This window comes from Cloeon dipterum, chromosome 1 (genome assembly GCF_949628265.1).
Source record: "Cloeon dipterum chromosome 1, ieCloDipt1.1, whole genome shotgun sequence".
In the NCBI taxonomy this organism is placed as follows: Eukaryota; Metazoa; Arthropoda; class Insecta; order Ephemeroptera; family Baetidae; genus Cloeon; species Cloeon dipterum.
The window spans coordinates 18,414,255-18,431,117 of NC_088786.1; the positions used below are offsets into that span (position 1 = coordinate 18,414,255).

The window sequence follows — 16,863 nt, forward strand, 5'->3', positions numbered from 1 at the left end:
TTAAAGTTCTATTACGCGAGATTACGTATAAACAAGTCATAATGCATATCTCACTAGACTGTGGTGTGGCTGCAGATTAGCATAATGCTCGTGGGGTCTGCCAGGAGTGAGAGAGACACGGCGAACAACAACGCGGGCGGCAGCCCCAGAAATTTTGCCGCAACAGGGGCTCGGCCGCAAGCAGAACAACTGTGAGCGTTGCCATTATTTTCGCTGATAAAGATTTCTAAATATATCTAAAGAAGCCCTAAACATTTTGAAGACCAACTCTGTATCTTTTAATTCAAAATTGGATGTTTGAATTAAAGTAGTATTTGTTTTTAAAAGGAAAACATGCTTACACTGGATTTGTATAGCATGATTTTGGGGAAAAAAACATTTTACCCTCTAAAAAATGGAATCTAAGCTCAAAATTACACATAAAATCTTAAATATGTACGAGAAAATCAGCCCCAAAGTTTGCACGTGTGCACTGTCTCCCAAGTGAAAATAATGATTTTTTCCGGAGAGAACATTTATCTCATAATCCGAATTTTGTTGGATCCATCGCATTGCGAGTAATCCAAGTATAGCTTTCAATATTTTTGATTTAGCTTTTAAAATATGTATTTTAATTATTCCTTAATCTTACGATTCGATTCAACTATCGTACACTACGGGGATCAATAAATATTGCTAAACTCAAACTTCTACAATGATTAATTCATTTGATGGAACTTGCGAGAGCCAATAATGTTAAATTTTGTCCCATTAAAACAAACGACATACTTCCAATATCTTAACGGTTATCTAGAGAACATTTTTTACTTCCTCGCCAGGAATCACTGTTATTTTCAGACAGAAAGGCTGCCTTAGAGTGCCCCTGGACCGGCTTCGGGGCTCCCCAGAGTGCAAACAAGAGCGAGCTGTGCATTTTCTAACGGTTTACCACACGAGAGAGAGAGAGAGAGAGAGAGAGAGAGAGAGAGCCTGAGTAATAACCGGTACGCAGACTTGTGTGCAACTGTGCATGTAACTCGTGCAGCAATTATTAATAGTGCTCATTGTTTGTTCTGAGAGATGTGTGTAATAAAATTTAAATACAAAATGCAGGTGTGGGTGGGTGGGTAGGGAACGGGCAGGGGTGGCCGCGTCCATGCTCCAAAGGTATGCAAAAGGAACGTGGCGCTGCGCCTTTGACCAATCTGGCGCAGACACTCGAGTTGTATTATGCTTAGTTAGTTATTTCGCAGCCTCTCCGCATGCGATATGAGAGCAAAGAGTGTGTTTTCCTTTGAGGTCTGCATTAGACCACCGCAAACTGTGGAATTAACCAGATATACGTATACAAGTGCTCTCTCTCTCTCACTCCCGCTCGCATACATTTGCAGGCCAGCACACGTTTATTTATGCCGTGTAATGGAACGTTTTCAGTGCTGCACAAAGCTGCCCGAGCCGAGCTTGTTGCAAACTTCTGCTCGGCGCATTCCCGCGCCGCTGGTTGCAATTTAAGTTGCTCACTTAGCACACATACAGCAACTTAATTTTTCCACACCAGATGCTCGGCTCGCCTCAAATGCTGCTAGTCAGGGAGAAACACATAGTTGGCAAAGTGTCGGAATGAAGTCATCCACGTCTTTTTATCATGTGTCGCTGCTCCAATAAAATTACCCGGCAAAGAAATTTGTACACTGCAGGATGTGCATTAATATGGTCCCGTTAGATGGGATATTTAAACAAAGACACCACTGCTTTGAGAGAGCTGTCAATTTGTCTGGTTAAAAAAACGTAAAATATTTATATGGCTATTTTGGCACTCAACAAATGCACAAAAGTGGTAAATATTTGGCTCCAACTTGAAATTATGTATATTACCAAGACTGCTAGAGCTTTAAGTGAAAGATAATGTTAAAATATGGTTTTTCTAATTGCATTTATCTTTTTTACTGGATACCATTTTTGAGCACGATCCGATAGTTTGTCTGATTTCTGGACTTGAAATATTAAAAATTCACATTTCTAAAAAAGGGATTCTTGCTTAAAATCACAATTACGGTGATTTTAATTCATCGCGTATGATATCTTTTTGATAAATACTCCCGATCAGTGGCTCTGAAAGGATCACTCGAGTGCCACATTAATTCCATAGCCGTATTTCGCGAAAGGCTGAGAGCTCCCTCGGGGCCGGCAACACAAAAATCTGGCGCTGTGCTGTATAATAATCCTCGGTGGAGGAATGGTGCTCCCTCCTCGCCGTAAATGTGCCCACGTCGACGACAAACGACGAGAAGTGAATTTCACCGGATGGGAACGCGCGACGCGCACGCTTTGTACGCAAATTCATGCTTTGATGCTCTCGAATGTCACTTGTTTGTCACCTGACTGCTGGCGTGCATTATGTCTCGGCGAAAGCGACTGCCAAGACGGGGGCCGGTGGCGACGGGAAGCTATTAAAAGCATTTCGAGCATTCGAAAAGGTGCTAAATAACGCGTTAAGCCGCACTACACACCAGGGGGCCCGCCCACCAACGCGCAGGTAACTCTTAATGTCTCGTCAAAATCGGCGATAAAACTTGTGTGCCGGGCGTGCAAACTTTCTGAGTTTCGGCCACCATGCAAAAAGCCCCGGGCAATTTCAACTTGGAGCATAAAACCTGCTCGAAGCGGGCGCAGCAGCGAAGACACCAGTGTCGCGAGTTAAAAGTTACTCACACGCTTCCGCAAGCTCATTTTTATTTCATCTCTGCGAGAAATGGAGGCGCGCTGCTCGTCGTCATTCGTAAAAACCGGGACCGAGCGACTGTCTCTGTGGATAGTTGCCACTCAGAATGCAAAATCTGGCAGCAGAGAAACGCGATTATCCGGCCGTCCGCGTGTCATCATGATCGTTGCCAGAAAGACGGCATGGAAATGCGCCCCCAGATTTGCATGGTTGATGGTCATTTACATGGCTAATTTAAATGCCGGCACATGCAAAGAGGACACACGAGCCGCTCACTCGCAATCACCCCTCCGCCTCTTCATACATCCGCGGATCCGTGTGTCACAAAGTTGACGAGCTGATTGCGCCGCTCTTCAGCCGAAAGAGCACCTCTCCCGTGTGGCCCACTACCCATTCAAAGCCCATTCAAACTTGAATTTCAAATTCTGCCCCAGCGATTGGCACGGCTGTCATTCGCTACTCAGTTGTGCAAAACATTCAGCACTTTAATCGCACTTAAGTTCCCTTGGCGCGGCTTTCACACGAATAGCGAATTATTTTACCAGTTCCAAAACTATGATGGGAAGGATTAGCAAAGTTTTACGTCCAATTGTCGACAAAACTAAAATAATATAGTGTTATTCACATTGCTTTCTGTCGAGTATTGCTCTTGATTTGTTGATTATCTAGTTCATTTAATATTTTCTGGAGAATTTCAAATTTTAAAGTGCCGCATTTTTGACAGTGCCAATCGATTCCTGAAGGTAAGAAATTTCAACTTGACAAGACTTGATTAAAATCGGCGGGAATGAAAAAAACGTTTGATTTTGGTCTGATCCTAGAAAATTATGCTATAGAAGAACACCGGCGACCAATCAGAGAAGAGAGCGGTTCTATGATAATTATGCGCTGGTCTAAGATCCAGACAGTAGCGCCACAGCGACAGTCAGTGCGATTAAGCGACAAGGCTGGCAGCAGCTCCCTTCTATGATTGGTCGCCGACAATCTTGAGCCCCTTTCTGCTAGGTTCAGACCCAAAACCACTAAACTAACTGTTTTTGCCTTTCCGGTTATATTCAGATAGATGTTTTGAATTTTTAGCCGATTGATTCGGCTGTCAAACTTAATTCAACCCTCTGGAATCGTTTGGAATTACTAGTGTTACTACGAAAATTTTTCTACTAAACAATGGCACTGAATTTATTCTTTTAAAAAATGATTTTTGCTTTGTGTGGATTTTATTAAAAGAGGCCGGAGCAATTGAAACTGGTAACAGATAGTTAAATCCAAAAACTCGCACTTACTATAAGCGTAAACACCGACCGCGTAAATTTATTCCGGCGAATACACAACGAGTTGCCGGCTAAAGTTTGCAACACAGACAAACCGTGAAGCTCTGGTGTGTGTTTATGCATGGCGGGTGCTTAGCAAAAACGAGGTGCAAAAATAATGATGTGTGTGCGCCAAAAACAGTGTCACATATGCAAATCGAAATATGTGTGCGAGTGGCGCGGCGGCGGCGCTTTATGAATGTATTTACATATTATTATTAGTCTGCAGCTATGTTATGTAAATGATATTGTCAAGCGGGCTGTTTATGCGGCGGTTTGCTCAGCCGGGCCCGCTTCGGCTCACCTTGCGCAAATTTATTCGGGCAGCGGAAAAATCTGACAGCAATTTATTGTTATCGCAACTTTTCACGCCGCGTTTAATTCGTTTTTAAAGCCCTAAATTGAAACGCGCGCGGCGGTGGTCGACGCTGCTCTCGCTCTTTTTTCCAAATACATTGCCACCGACGGGGCACAAATACAAATACAATTACCAGGGTCTATCACCCTTCACCATGCACCGGGGCAGTGATAAATTGAACTTTAAATTATGAATTTTGAATCAAACAAAGTTTTGTGGATGATGTAATGGCATTTGTATAAAATTATTATTTAAAAGCGTGTAGCGACAAGATAAATAAATAAAAAATCAACTGCACGTTTTTGCTTTGGCCGCTTGAGACCAAGACTTGGGATGATAACAACGGATTGTTTCAGCGTTCGGCGAGAGATCTGGAAGACATTTTACTGTTATTTAGCTCATAAGTTTTAGCGACTTTTCGCTAGAGCTATATACGCCTTTTTTTCTCCAAAAAAATATAATTTATGTGCATTTTATGAAATTTTTATGACTTGTTTATATAGAAAAATAAATGAACTCAGAGGAAATAGTTATAATGAGAATAAAAGAGACCGTTTTATAATAATTCATGCGACCCTTCCAGACTCAGCCTCAGCCCCTTTGAGTGAACAGCCAGGCTTTCAAATCGTTACGTTGTGCAAGTAATGATTTCCGAATTAGGGGCCGCGGAAAAATATTGATTTGCCTTTTGGCTGATGGATGGGCAGTCGAGGATGGATACGATAGATGGATGGATGGATAGCTGACTGGCGGGATGGACGGATGGATGGATGGATGATGATATTAACACGCATTTGCTTTTATCTTGCAGCACCGCGCGCGCGTATTGTTTTCGGCAGTGACAGCTGAGAAGCGCCAATTCCGCCCTCGGGCTGTGCCAATTTATTCCAAACGTCATTAAAGCATAATTAATAAAAGCTCGGCTGCCAGGCGTGTCTCTTCTTCGCACCTGCTCTGATGGATTCTTAATTATTCACAAAACGAAGGTGAGATTCGGCTGCTCGGGCGCAACGCTTTGTCGAAATTTTCTCGCCAGTAGAGCGAGCAAAGTGAACCAGCCGGCTGAATATTTCAGCAACTCGAAATGAGCGGATTTAAATTATCGCTCCGTCGTGCATTCTGTGACAGCCCGGAAAGTTTACCAACTGGCATGTCGGTGTCTGCATCATTTATTGACTGGCTGATTATTGATAAATGGGCAGCTCCGATTTCAGACCGGCGATGACCCACATTTTTCACAAGATTTTTACGGACTTTTCCATCATGCTTCCAGAGTCACATCACATCGAAAAATAAATCTTAGCTCTGCGATATATATTGGTGGCGCAAGCCTCCGACCTTTTTCATCTCACGAATTTCTTTTTCCTGCTCTCACTCTCCCCGGGAAAGAAAGAACTAATCCGCAAACACAATATTTCTCCTCGGGCTGAAATCAGCCAATGTCTGCGTGCGAAAATATTGAGGCTTGTCTTCTCAAGGAATCTCACGCGCCTTCGCCACGGGGAAAAAGGAGAGTAAAACGCAAATAAAAAGACGCGCCAGACGAATGAGAAATATATTTCAGCCTACCCGCGCGCGCGCTAATAGTGTAATCTGCCACCCAAACTTTTTGTGTGTCTTGGGTTTAGGCAGGAAGTGGGTGTTTTCTTTGGTAACCAGCACTCAACTGCGCTTGAATTTTTCCCCTTTATTATTGTTATTGCATGTAGCCAGAGAGGGAGAGAAAGGACGGAGTTCCAGCTTGTTTACGTGGCGGCCACCGCCTCCTCCCACTCGTCGTGCCAGTTTTAGACAAATTGATCATCTCAAAGTGGTGTGTTGCTGGTTCAAATAACACACAAAAGGTCCTTTTGAGTGCCGCCAGAGGAAGCAGATGGCGTATATTCACACGCTTTGGCACATACACATGCCTTTGTGAATCAAAAAGTGTGTATTAATGCATAAGCGGTGCGCGAAGAATAAAACTTCAACGGCAAAACCGGACACTGGAACGGTGATAAAACGGCGAAAAACTGGCTGGTTACATTAAGGCTGATAAATGAAGAATAAAGATTTTTAGACAGATTTTGCTTTTTCGCGTTCCAAAAGGCAACTTTTGCTTTCGTTTTATAAGCCCAGATCTTTTCAAGCTCTTTGTGACTTTCCCGGTAAGGCATGAATGGTTTTAACTTCTTTAAAAAACAGCAAAAAATATCTTTGTTTTGCATACAAAATTATTTGAAAAAATTTGAATTGAGAGGAAACATTCGGTTCGCTTTGTGCTGCTGTTTGCGAGCGACAAAATATTTTCGCGGTCGACCGAGCACATCACAAATGAAAACAGTCCTGATTGGGGGGCAAAAATTTGCACAACAAAGGCGTCGAGGGTGCGATAAGGCCCGGTGGATTGATCACGAGTCGGAACGCCTGCTTTAGCAAGAGTCATCCATCATGTGTGAATGGCAACAACAGAAACTCGCACGCCGGGTGCGAAAGCGGGTCGAAAATGCGAAATGCACAGTGTCCAGCCAGCGCTGTATGCCAATCAATAATGGCCCGGCATCCCACCTTGCCCGCCGCCAGATATTATTATTGGTGAAACGTGCGTGAAAACACATCAGCGAGCGAGAGACCCGCGGGAGCCGCCACTGTGGCTGGTCAGTTGATGAGGCCCCAACTTGGTTCGGCAGCCGAGTTTGTTTGCCCAGCACATTTGCATTGCACGTGCGTGCCGTGTCCCATGACCCGTCCGGGGAGAACACGCCGAAACTAGGCACGCCTATATATTAGGTTGCTCCATAGTTTTGTTTCGTCCCCGTAGAAAGTTGCTAATCTCTGGTTCGAATGCACACTGCAAAACTTGCTGGGGTAGAAGGGTTTGGCTTTTTCATTTTTTGGTTCGGGTTATAGTTAGTAATGATTGTTAGGCATTATTTGTTAGAAAAATCTTTGCAACAGAGAGAGATTTTGAATTAAAATTAGTTTTCGCCGGAAACACGAGCAAACAAGTCGCATCTGTAAGAGTTCCGAGCGTTTAATTGAGAAGGACCCGGCTCAATCGGGTAAATTCTTTTCTAATTTCAAATTGTTCTTCAGTCAATTCTCTTAAATTGTTAATTCTAAAGTCGATTATGAATTCTGTTTAAGGTCCTTGTATTCTGTTAGTCGTTTAGTCGACAAGAGACTTTCTTATTAAAGAGAAGACCTGTTCAAGACCCCGAGAGATTTATTTTTCATCTCCTACCCCCAAAGATATCTTACAAAAAAAATGTGGTGGATCTCAGACTATTTTTAAACAATCTCCGCAATTTTTTAAAGTTTTCGGAGCTATTCAAGCTATTTTGCACTTTCATCAACAATTTTTCAGTCTCTTATCTTCTATGATTTATAATTTTAGAAGATTTTACATTTTTTTACTTACTGACTGATTGAAATCATAAATAAAACTGTTAGCCTCGTAGCCCCCGATTTTATCATTTTGGTGTTTATTAAAAAATGTTTGGTGTTTGTAAAACGCATATTTTCCTTGATAAAACTGAAAAACCAGCCAATTTCCAGTTTTAAAAGCAGTTATGAGGTAGCTATGTGCTTTTTGTCGGAATTTTTGGCATTGTAGGAGACTTTCTTAGAAGTTTGAAAATAGATTTATAGAGATGCATTTTATATTTAAAATGCGACAGACTTTTTCCCTCGGTTGCCAACCTTTTCCTCTGTCTCAATTTGTCATTAGTTGCAACGGTGGCACACGTTCTCGCTCACACACTCGCTCGTAAACTTTTCTTCGCGAACATAATAAAAAGTCATAACTTTTAATGCGAAAACTTCTCGTGCGCGCACTCTTAAATTAGAGCGACTTTTTTATGATTGAAAATGGTATCGGGGATTAAAGCGGGCATAAAATTCCCAAAGGACGCATTAAATGAGCGAGGTGACGCGATTTCTGCCGTGCACGAGAGACGGAAAGGCGCTTAAAAAAGCTGCATTGGATGTGATGATGCGACGGCGTCGGTGACAGGATGGGTAGGCTTTTTGTTGAGCATGTCGGATGTGCGTGTTGCATACTCGCGTCACGACTGCTCCTGCAGAGATCACTCAACAACGCAGAAATGCTTCAGCAGAAAATACTAACATCAGTAAAATCTGGTGGCGTGCGAGGAAATTTCTGTTTCTCGCTCCTGTAGACGTCCCACGGCCGGAGAAATCTTGCATTGAAGTGGTACTTGGCAGGCGAGGAAATCTCGGCACTAGCGTAGATCCTTTTCCTCAGATTTCCCCTAACCTTACGCTTAACTCTTCTTTTTCTGCGTTTAGAGTTTAATGTGCTAAGTTGACGGAACAGTAGGACAAAAGAAAAACTAACTTAATAGCTGCTGTACAGAAAAAATTTGAATTGAGTTTTTTCCTCTCATATTTCACTCTTTACCTTTCGCATATTAAATCATTTTCGCGCAGAGTAGAGCAATTTCCGTTAATTTTAGTTTCAATAAATTTCCGGCATGTAATTTTCTTGAAACTTTTATCGCCATTCATTTTGGATGAAATGTTTGTCGAACTATTCCTGTTGATTCAATATTTATTTATTTAATAATAAATTTAATATTTCAATTTAATTAATATTGGATTATCATCAGTCTTCAGGGGGACAGGAAATTCAAGAGTGAGGGACCTCACTATTGGCCGAAACTAGTTGAGAAGGAAATTTCTATACAAAATTGGAAAAATAAACAGCTTGCTATACACCGTGAAAGTTGTTTCTAATTTAAACTAAAAAGCTAGGCTGAAAAAAATTACACCTTGTTGCAAGCGGACAGAGTAGTTTGGCATTCATCAAGCAGAATATGTATGAAAGTGTGTAATGGGATTCTACGATTCATAGGTCGTCTTCTTCGCTCCACGAAGCAACACCACTTTTTATGGAAACCCACTTTTCACAGTCGGCTGCGAATCGGCTTGTGATTCGGCCGGAAAATCAAGAGGACCCGAGAGGAGTTGAGGGCAATAAGCAGAAATCTTGGCAGTCTCGAGCAGCGTTTTCCTGCTGCCCGTTTTCTCGATATAATGTCGTGTATCAGTCGGCTCGGGATAATTGAGAAGGAAGAGTGGTGGCTGTGGCGAGCGGGCTTGGAATCTGGCCGGCCACGGGCGTCGCGTTTAAACCTAGATTTTATTGCTAGCAATAGCACGCCGTTTCCTTTTTTTATATTTTATATTATATTAAACGGGCGTGTGCATGGCCATAACTATATCAAATAACCCGGAGCCATTCCGTACAGCTCCCTGGTGAGCGCTGCAAATGGACCTCGATACTAAACACACACACAAACACTCGGGCCCCACCAAGCAAGTCGAGCGGAAAATCAAGATGTAGAAATGCGAAGCCAATATTTATTGGCGTAGCGGAGAGCAACTTTCGTAGGTCGTGCGATGAGGTCCTCCGCCAGACCTTTTAGCGTGCAGCAATATTGATTCAAGCACCGGAGCTGACAGGCGATTAATCAGTTAATGCTCATCTTCGACACGACTCGAAACTTGGCGAAAATTTGTTAATTAGAATCGCTACTAAGACACGAGCATGTATTTTTAGCACTCGTAAACTTTCTGGCATAAATTTCGCAATCAATCCGGCTGGCCTAGATTTCAAAGGTCGGATTTCACGGCAGGCAATTCTAATCAAGCTAAAATTAAAGTTGCTCCGGAGAGTATGCGAGTTGACAGGGGCATAAAACGTTCTAGCAACGTGTGCATGCAACTTTTGATGCTATCGAGGTGAGCGAAAAATTCTCCCGGCGCGAGCATTTCAGCTGCACGACTGCAAAAACAAGCAGAACTGCATTGCACTTTGATAGTCAAGTGGTGCTTCATGTGGCGGAAAACGCGATGAGGTGGAGTGCAGACACCATCAAATTTTACTGTCCCATCTAGAGTGCACTTTGCTCCTGGCGGCTTTTATCTAAAAGGTGGAATATGTATTTTTACGTCCAGATGATGCCGGCAGACAATTCAATCAGTAAAATAAGGCCAAATAAAGCCAGCCAGGTCACAACGCTGAGCTTGCACAATTTTTGCGCGATCGTGGCTGATGAAAAAGACCCGAATTATCACCGCCTTTCGTGCACGAACGGTTTGTTTGTGTTAGATGATGTTTGAAACTTTAAAATCGTAAAATGCTCCATGCGCTGGAGAAAAAAATCTACTGCTGACTCTGATTTATGGGCCCTCGGTGTTTGTGTTCGTATTTTTCTGCGCCAGCTAACAACTTTTCAAATTGATTTTCGCCATATTTCTCGAGGTGCGCTGACAAAAAAAGGCTGCCGCGCCAAAGCCATCAGTCACGAGCGACGCGCGGGCATCAAACTCGCAGATAGCGCGCAGGAAGAAGGCAGAGGAGCCGCCTCGTGCTATTACCATTATTGTAAAGCTGCAGATAGCGAGTCAGTTAAGTCGGCTGATAATCATTGACTTATAGCTTGTCATTTTACGACATCAATAAAATGGATGGCGGCGGCGGTGGTGGCCTTTGAGCGCGCACGGGGCGAATATCGCCGCTTTTATTTTGTGTTTGTTGTCGGATGTGCGGCCGGCAAAACGCCCTCAGCACCAATCAAAACGGGGGATAATTGGCCGCCAATAAATCATCCATCGGCACACAGGCCAACTACGGACACGCAAAAAACGCATTAGGTGTTGCGAACCGACGCTCAATTTTGACTGGATTACCTGATTACTTTCATGATAACGTCAATCCCTTTTAAGAATGGCTTATTGTTAAAACGATTCTTCTTAACCAGAGCTTGAATATTTATTTTTAAAAAAACGTCATTTTGAACATTCTTTGCAATTCAGACAAATGATCGGCTGATGCTAAAAATGGTTCATAAAAATGTGTTATCCACACACAAAATTACTAAAATCCCCTTACTATTAGGCAATCCTTTAGTCCTCTTCATATGTAGTCCTTTTTTGTTGGGAGCCAACAACTGTCGGTGGTTTGAATTATTATAATTTTGCATTACATATTGCTTAACAGCAGAAAGATGATCTTAAAAAATTAAGAATTCAGTTTTTGCCCGTCAGCCACATGTTGCTGACGCTGGGCGTTTAATTGTGCAGAACCCGATTCAAAGGGGTGAGTCCAACTGTCGGTTAGCTGACCAAAGATTTGGTCATTTATTATTGTAAAAACAATTTCAGTTCTAGTATTTGATTAGTGTCCGATCGGATTTCAACTGTAAACCATTGCATCAACAAAATTATTCATAGAACTGATCGAACTTCATTATTTCAATCCCTCTTCCCTAAACATGTGTATTATTTTATAATTATTTTTAACAACCGCATTGCGTTCCGCAATTTCGCTCTCAATATTTTTCTTGCTTGTTTTATAATTTTCTCTTTATTTCCCTTGTTGCGATATTCCATCAGAAACCAACATAAAAATATGAACAGTAATTTTAAAAAAGGATCAAATTACAGTAGCTCTGTTGCAATTTTCCAGCAAAAATGGTCTGGAAAAATGATAAATCAATACAATACGTTCGGGCGCTATTCATCAGCTCGTAAATTGTAAGCATTTAATCAAAATCTCGCGCACGCGGCAAATGGCACATGTGCGCTTCGGGGCCAGTGCTGATCTGAACAAGAACAATGGGGCGCACAATAAAAGAAATAAATCCCTCTCGTCGCTATCAACCACCCGGCAGCTCCTGTTCGGCGCATTAATTAATTCATCCCTTTGATTCTCACTCTCGGATTTGGCCTGGACGCGCTGAGGCACGCTATTAAAATTCGCACCGATTACTGAGGGAAAGAAAGGGATTTCTTATTCATTCTCTCCGATGGCGAGATTTGCATTTCTCCGACGGCGGAGCAGCAATAAGAGCCAGTCACATCTTGCCTTTGCCCCTTGGCGCGCGCGGAGACGCAAAAAGCCAATCTATATAAATTCCATATTGACGACAGCGCGCATGAACTGTGCAGCGCGCGCGGTGTCTTATGTACTCTCCTGCCCTATATTAGTATGCAGGAACCATTTCCATATTACAGCCTGGCAAAACTCCCCAGTTGTCCCTTTTATTTCCCTCTTTTTCCTCCTTTGTTCGAGGCACCCACCGTACCACGAGGCACACCCTCTCCTAGAGCTCTCTCTCTCTCTCTCTCTCTCTCTCTCTCTCTCTCTCTCTCTCTCTCGCACCGATGAACGCATTCATTCCGTACGTACTAGCTTCCTTCCTCCCGCGTGGCGCTCGCTCTCTCGTATTCCTTGAGTCAAAGACTTTTAAACGAACTCTTTCATGTCGGCTCTGTCTTTGATGAAGCAACTCCACGGTTGCGTCCAACTCGAGTGTAATTAATACTCGCGTCCGCGTCTAGCTGTCCCCCAGAGCGCTGCTCCAGTAAAACGAGATCACTTTTGATCCTACACCGACAGCTGGACAGCTCTGCCGGCAATTTTATGCCCCGTGGATCAGTCAGTCGAAGGAAAGAGGTGAGGTGTATTGTGTGTTTATTTCACGGATCACATGCCGCTCGAATCCGATCTCTTCCGCCACTTGCTAGGACGTGACTTTTCTGTTGCTGCAGAAATTGATTCCAGTGATGGCTCTTTTATTGCAGAGAGAAATTAACGGAGACACAGTTACTGCAATCGATGTAATCTTACAGAGTAAATGGTGCACGGAGCAAAACAAATTACAGGGAATACCTCAAATACCAGAATGTTGTTGTTTAACTAATGATAGAAAATATTGATAATATACGTTATACTTCAAAGTGAAGTGTGTAAAGATCGGTTTTTGTTCGTGAGGCAATTTTTTACCACATTTTTATCTCTCAGAAATGTTAAAAAATTGCCTAACGAACAAAGACTGATATTCACGCACCTCACCTAATTTTTCCATTTAATGTTAATTGTGTAGCCGAGAGGCAGTTTAGAGTTTCTATTTATTTTTAAACTAAACGTATATTTTTTAAACTCAGATTCCACCTCTTGAATATGAAGCTCAAAATGCTTCAATGCATGTCATCCGCTGGTACTTGCAAGTTACGTTGTATGAATATAATTTTATGAGAGCCATACAAAATAATCCCGTGGACATTTTTTTGATTGGGAGGAAAAATAGGTCTTGACTAATTATGCTACATTGGGAGGAAGCAAAACTGCTTGACGAGCTTGTAAATACAGACATGGAGCAGTGGTGGCTGCATTGAATGCTGGAGCAAAATTAAAACCTTTAGAGAACGTTCCACTCACATTCACTGCTGTAACTCGGCCGAGACAAGTGAGAGAATTGCTTGGGCAGAAATAAACTTGCATGCAAATGCCATGCGAGAGCAGCGCATTCGACTGTGTGCACGCGGTTGTTTTTCATGCCCACGCCGAGAGTGAGTGCATGAATTCTGCAGCGCAAACGGAGCGTATGCACGTCTCTCGAGGTTGGTCGGTCTGTCGGTTGGCTGCCTGGCTATGTACTACAATGTGCAGCAGCCGATTTTTCCAGCGCGCTCGCCATCAATTTGCGCCACAGCCGCCGCTGTAATTTATATTAGAGGGCTATGCAGCTTTAGAGCGAGTTGCATTGCAATTCGCTTCAAGTATGTTTTGATATTCCGCCGAGAGTTGCATGTTGTTGTTGTTGTGCTCGGCGTAAATCTCATCAAGACCGGCGGCGGCGGCAGATTTAGTGCTGCGGTCTAATCCCGGCGTCATAATGCAAAATTGCACTGTAAGCCACTTAATTTCGGACGCACGCGTTTGCTTGTTTATGCTACGTCCCCGGGCAGGCAGACTCCCTGCTTTGCTCGTTCGGAACACTGCCGCCCTTCCGCTCCTGCTCGCCTCCAACCACTTAATTATTTTTCCAGCCTTCTTATATAATTAATACGCGGGGCTTGTTCTTTTCTCCTCATCCATTAAAAGCGGCCCATTTTGCAAGTTCATAATTCATCGCGGCCCGGCCGCGAGTGCTGCTGCTTCTGCTGATTTTCTTCCACGCACTACATCCTCGCAAACGCGTGCTCACCACCAAAATTTGATTATTAAACGGGGGAAACGTTAAATTAAAAATATAGTGCTAGCCAAATCTTCACGAGGAATTTTTTCAATCATTTATATAATTAAGTTCAATTACTTGGATTGAATTTCTTTGAAAAATTCTGGGGGTATAGTATCCGATATCTTCTGATTCCCGGCGATGCCAAAAATGAAAATACAGTCATGACAAAAGTATTCTTACCTTCTTTCCGTCCAACTCGTGTGTGCCTTGAGCTAAGACCTTGTCTACGCTAGATGGGTCGGCGAAGGTTAGAAATCCAAAACCCCTGCAACATAAAATCGAGTTGATCAGATTTCATTCCAGCGTCAGACAAAATACAAGATTGCATATTATATAAAATATTACAGAGTAGCAGACTGGCAAAAGAAGAGAGAGAGAGAGAGAGAGAGAGAGAGAGAGAGAGAGAGAGAGAGAGAGAGAGAGAGAGAGAGAGAGAGAGAGCTATTCGTGTACACATCACATATATGGGAAATTTCCTCTTTCGCATCATCATCATCATCATCATCATTCGCCGGCTTCATCCCTTTCAGCATCTAGTCCGCCGGCTATGTCAAAGTCGGAGCACCACTTTGACTGTTCAGCTGAATGATTTCTGCTGAAGCGAAAGTTTAGAACCAAATTGATGAAATTTAAAGATATTGCCAGACGAGATGTGCTCTTTTCCCCCAGCGCAGGGTTGATAAAAAAGTGATGTTATTAAGCCCTGGTCGGCCTGGTGAAAATAAAAACGCAAAAATCCGTTTGGGTCGGAATTTCATTCATCAAAAGCGTGCTTGATGATGAGAAACCATGTTGATGAAGCGTTTACACTGTGCCGAGTGCACGTGGTGAATTAAAAAAGGAAGATGAATTGTAATTGGATCCGCAGCGAATACATGTTTCAGGAAGAAGTGTGGAGATTTTTCACGGGCGTGACAGCGGCTAACTTATGTCTGGCCCCAACACACGTGACCCCTGACCCACCTATAAACACACGGCGCCGCAGGACTCGAGGGATATCAGCAGACACACGGCGAGCAAACAAGAAGCGGCTACTTTGCAGTTGTGATTTATGGCAACAATCACGTTTCCATTAATACCAAGCAGTGCTGGGACCGCCGGCCGAGTCATAAATAAAATGCAATCCTTGCTCGTCCACTCGCGGCCCACGCCTTCGCCGCCTAATTCGAGGGAAATTGGCCGACGTTTTGACACATTGCGTCCCTCGACTGCAAAAATATTGCTTTTGCTGCCGCTTTTCTTCGCCCGTAAATTTCCACGCGTCGATTCTCGCAGCTGTTTTTGCCGCACACCCACTCAACTGGCTCTTCGCACACCGGAGTAATTAGTGAAACGTTCTCTGATTGCGAGTCAACGGAAGCGACCTCAAAGAGCCAATTGCGAATTTTTCGCAATTTTCCCGATTCACGCCGTCATACAAGAATTCTATTTTGCGTGTGGTTTGATGCGCAGATTCCATTAGCGTGTGTGTGTGTGTGCTTCGCCGAAGGGGGAGCCAAATTCCAGCCGCAAAAGAGCGCGAATTTTGCACCTCCGTACACACGGCGGCGTCAAAATATTTGCCAATTAATCGGCTTAAATGTTTTGCCTGCTTTTCGTCATCATAGTGGCAGGCAGCAGCGAACAAACGAGTGAGCGAGCGCAGTCACCTTAATTTCCTACCGGCAGGCGGGCAGGTGCGGTGCAAATCACTATCGATTTGCCGTCGGCGTCATCAGCGACGCGGCACCGCCGGCTTTATTATTGGCAGTTGATTAAAATTTTAACAACGCCGGCTGTTATTCCTCTCCGCGCGCGGCGCGTGGCAATCAAGCGAGCTGCGAATTCGCAATAAAATGGTTGGTGCGCGTGGCCACCGCACCGCAGCAAATGACCTGCACGAGGAAATTGGCCTCGGCCTTGTTTGTTGATGAATGACGTTTCCCAAAGTCCTCGGGTGTCTGTGTGTATGTGTCTGCGCGCAATTTGTTCAGAGTCCACACAGCGCTTTGTCCTTTAATATACGTGTGTTTCACCTCGGCGCCGTATTAGCGGCAGGCCATTAAGCAACGCGCGGATGATGGAATGCGAGCCCAGCCTGAGACAAAAACGCCTCTCGTCGTCTTTCTCGGCCCTTGCCCGCTGATTTATCACGCCACCGGATCGGCCAGCGGAACCGAAAAAAAACGACACCCGAGATTGAGCCTGCCGAGATTGTGCAGCGGGAAAAAAGGCTAAATTTCACTCGTTTCTTCTGCAATAGCCAACGCTATGTTGGCGGATTCCGGGATTTAATTTCAAAGAGGAAGCATGTCTTCCGACTGAGAAGGAAAATTTAGAAATAGTCCTGTGGTTCGCCTGAGCCTTGTTAAATATTTACTTGAAAAAGAATCAGTTTAGTTTTCGATTTTACAAGAATAATCGGTAGATAATTTGTTTCTGAACGGACAATATTTTATTTACGTTGCCAAAAAGTGCCATGAT

General features: G+C 43.6%; 1 protein-coding gene across 9 annotated transcripts in view; it reads right to left on the minus strand.

The window, feature by feature from the left end:
* The window catches only part of Rbp6 (RNA-binding protein 6), a 292,546-nt gene that overhangs the window by 75,895 nt on the left and 199,788 nt on the right, over positions 1–16,863 (minus strand). For all 9 annotated transcript variants that reach the window (XR_010574926.1, XM_065485994.1, XM_065486006.1 and 6 more), the window contains exon 4: positions 14,581–14,665. Coding sequence is in view for 8 of the 9 variants with exons in the window: in XM_065485994.1 (XP_065342066.1) it covers positions 14,581–14,665 (85 nt within the window). In the remaining variant the exon portion in view is untranslated. The remainder of the gene's footprint in view (positions 1–14,580; positions 14,666–16,863) is intronic.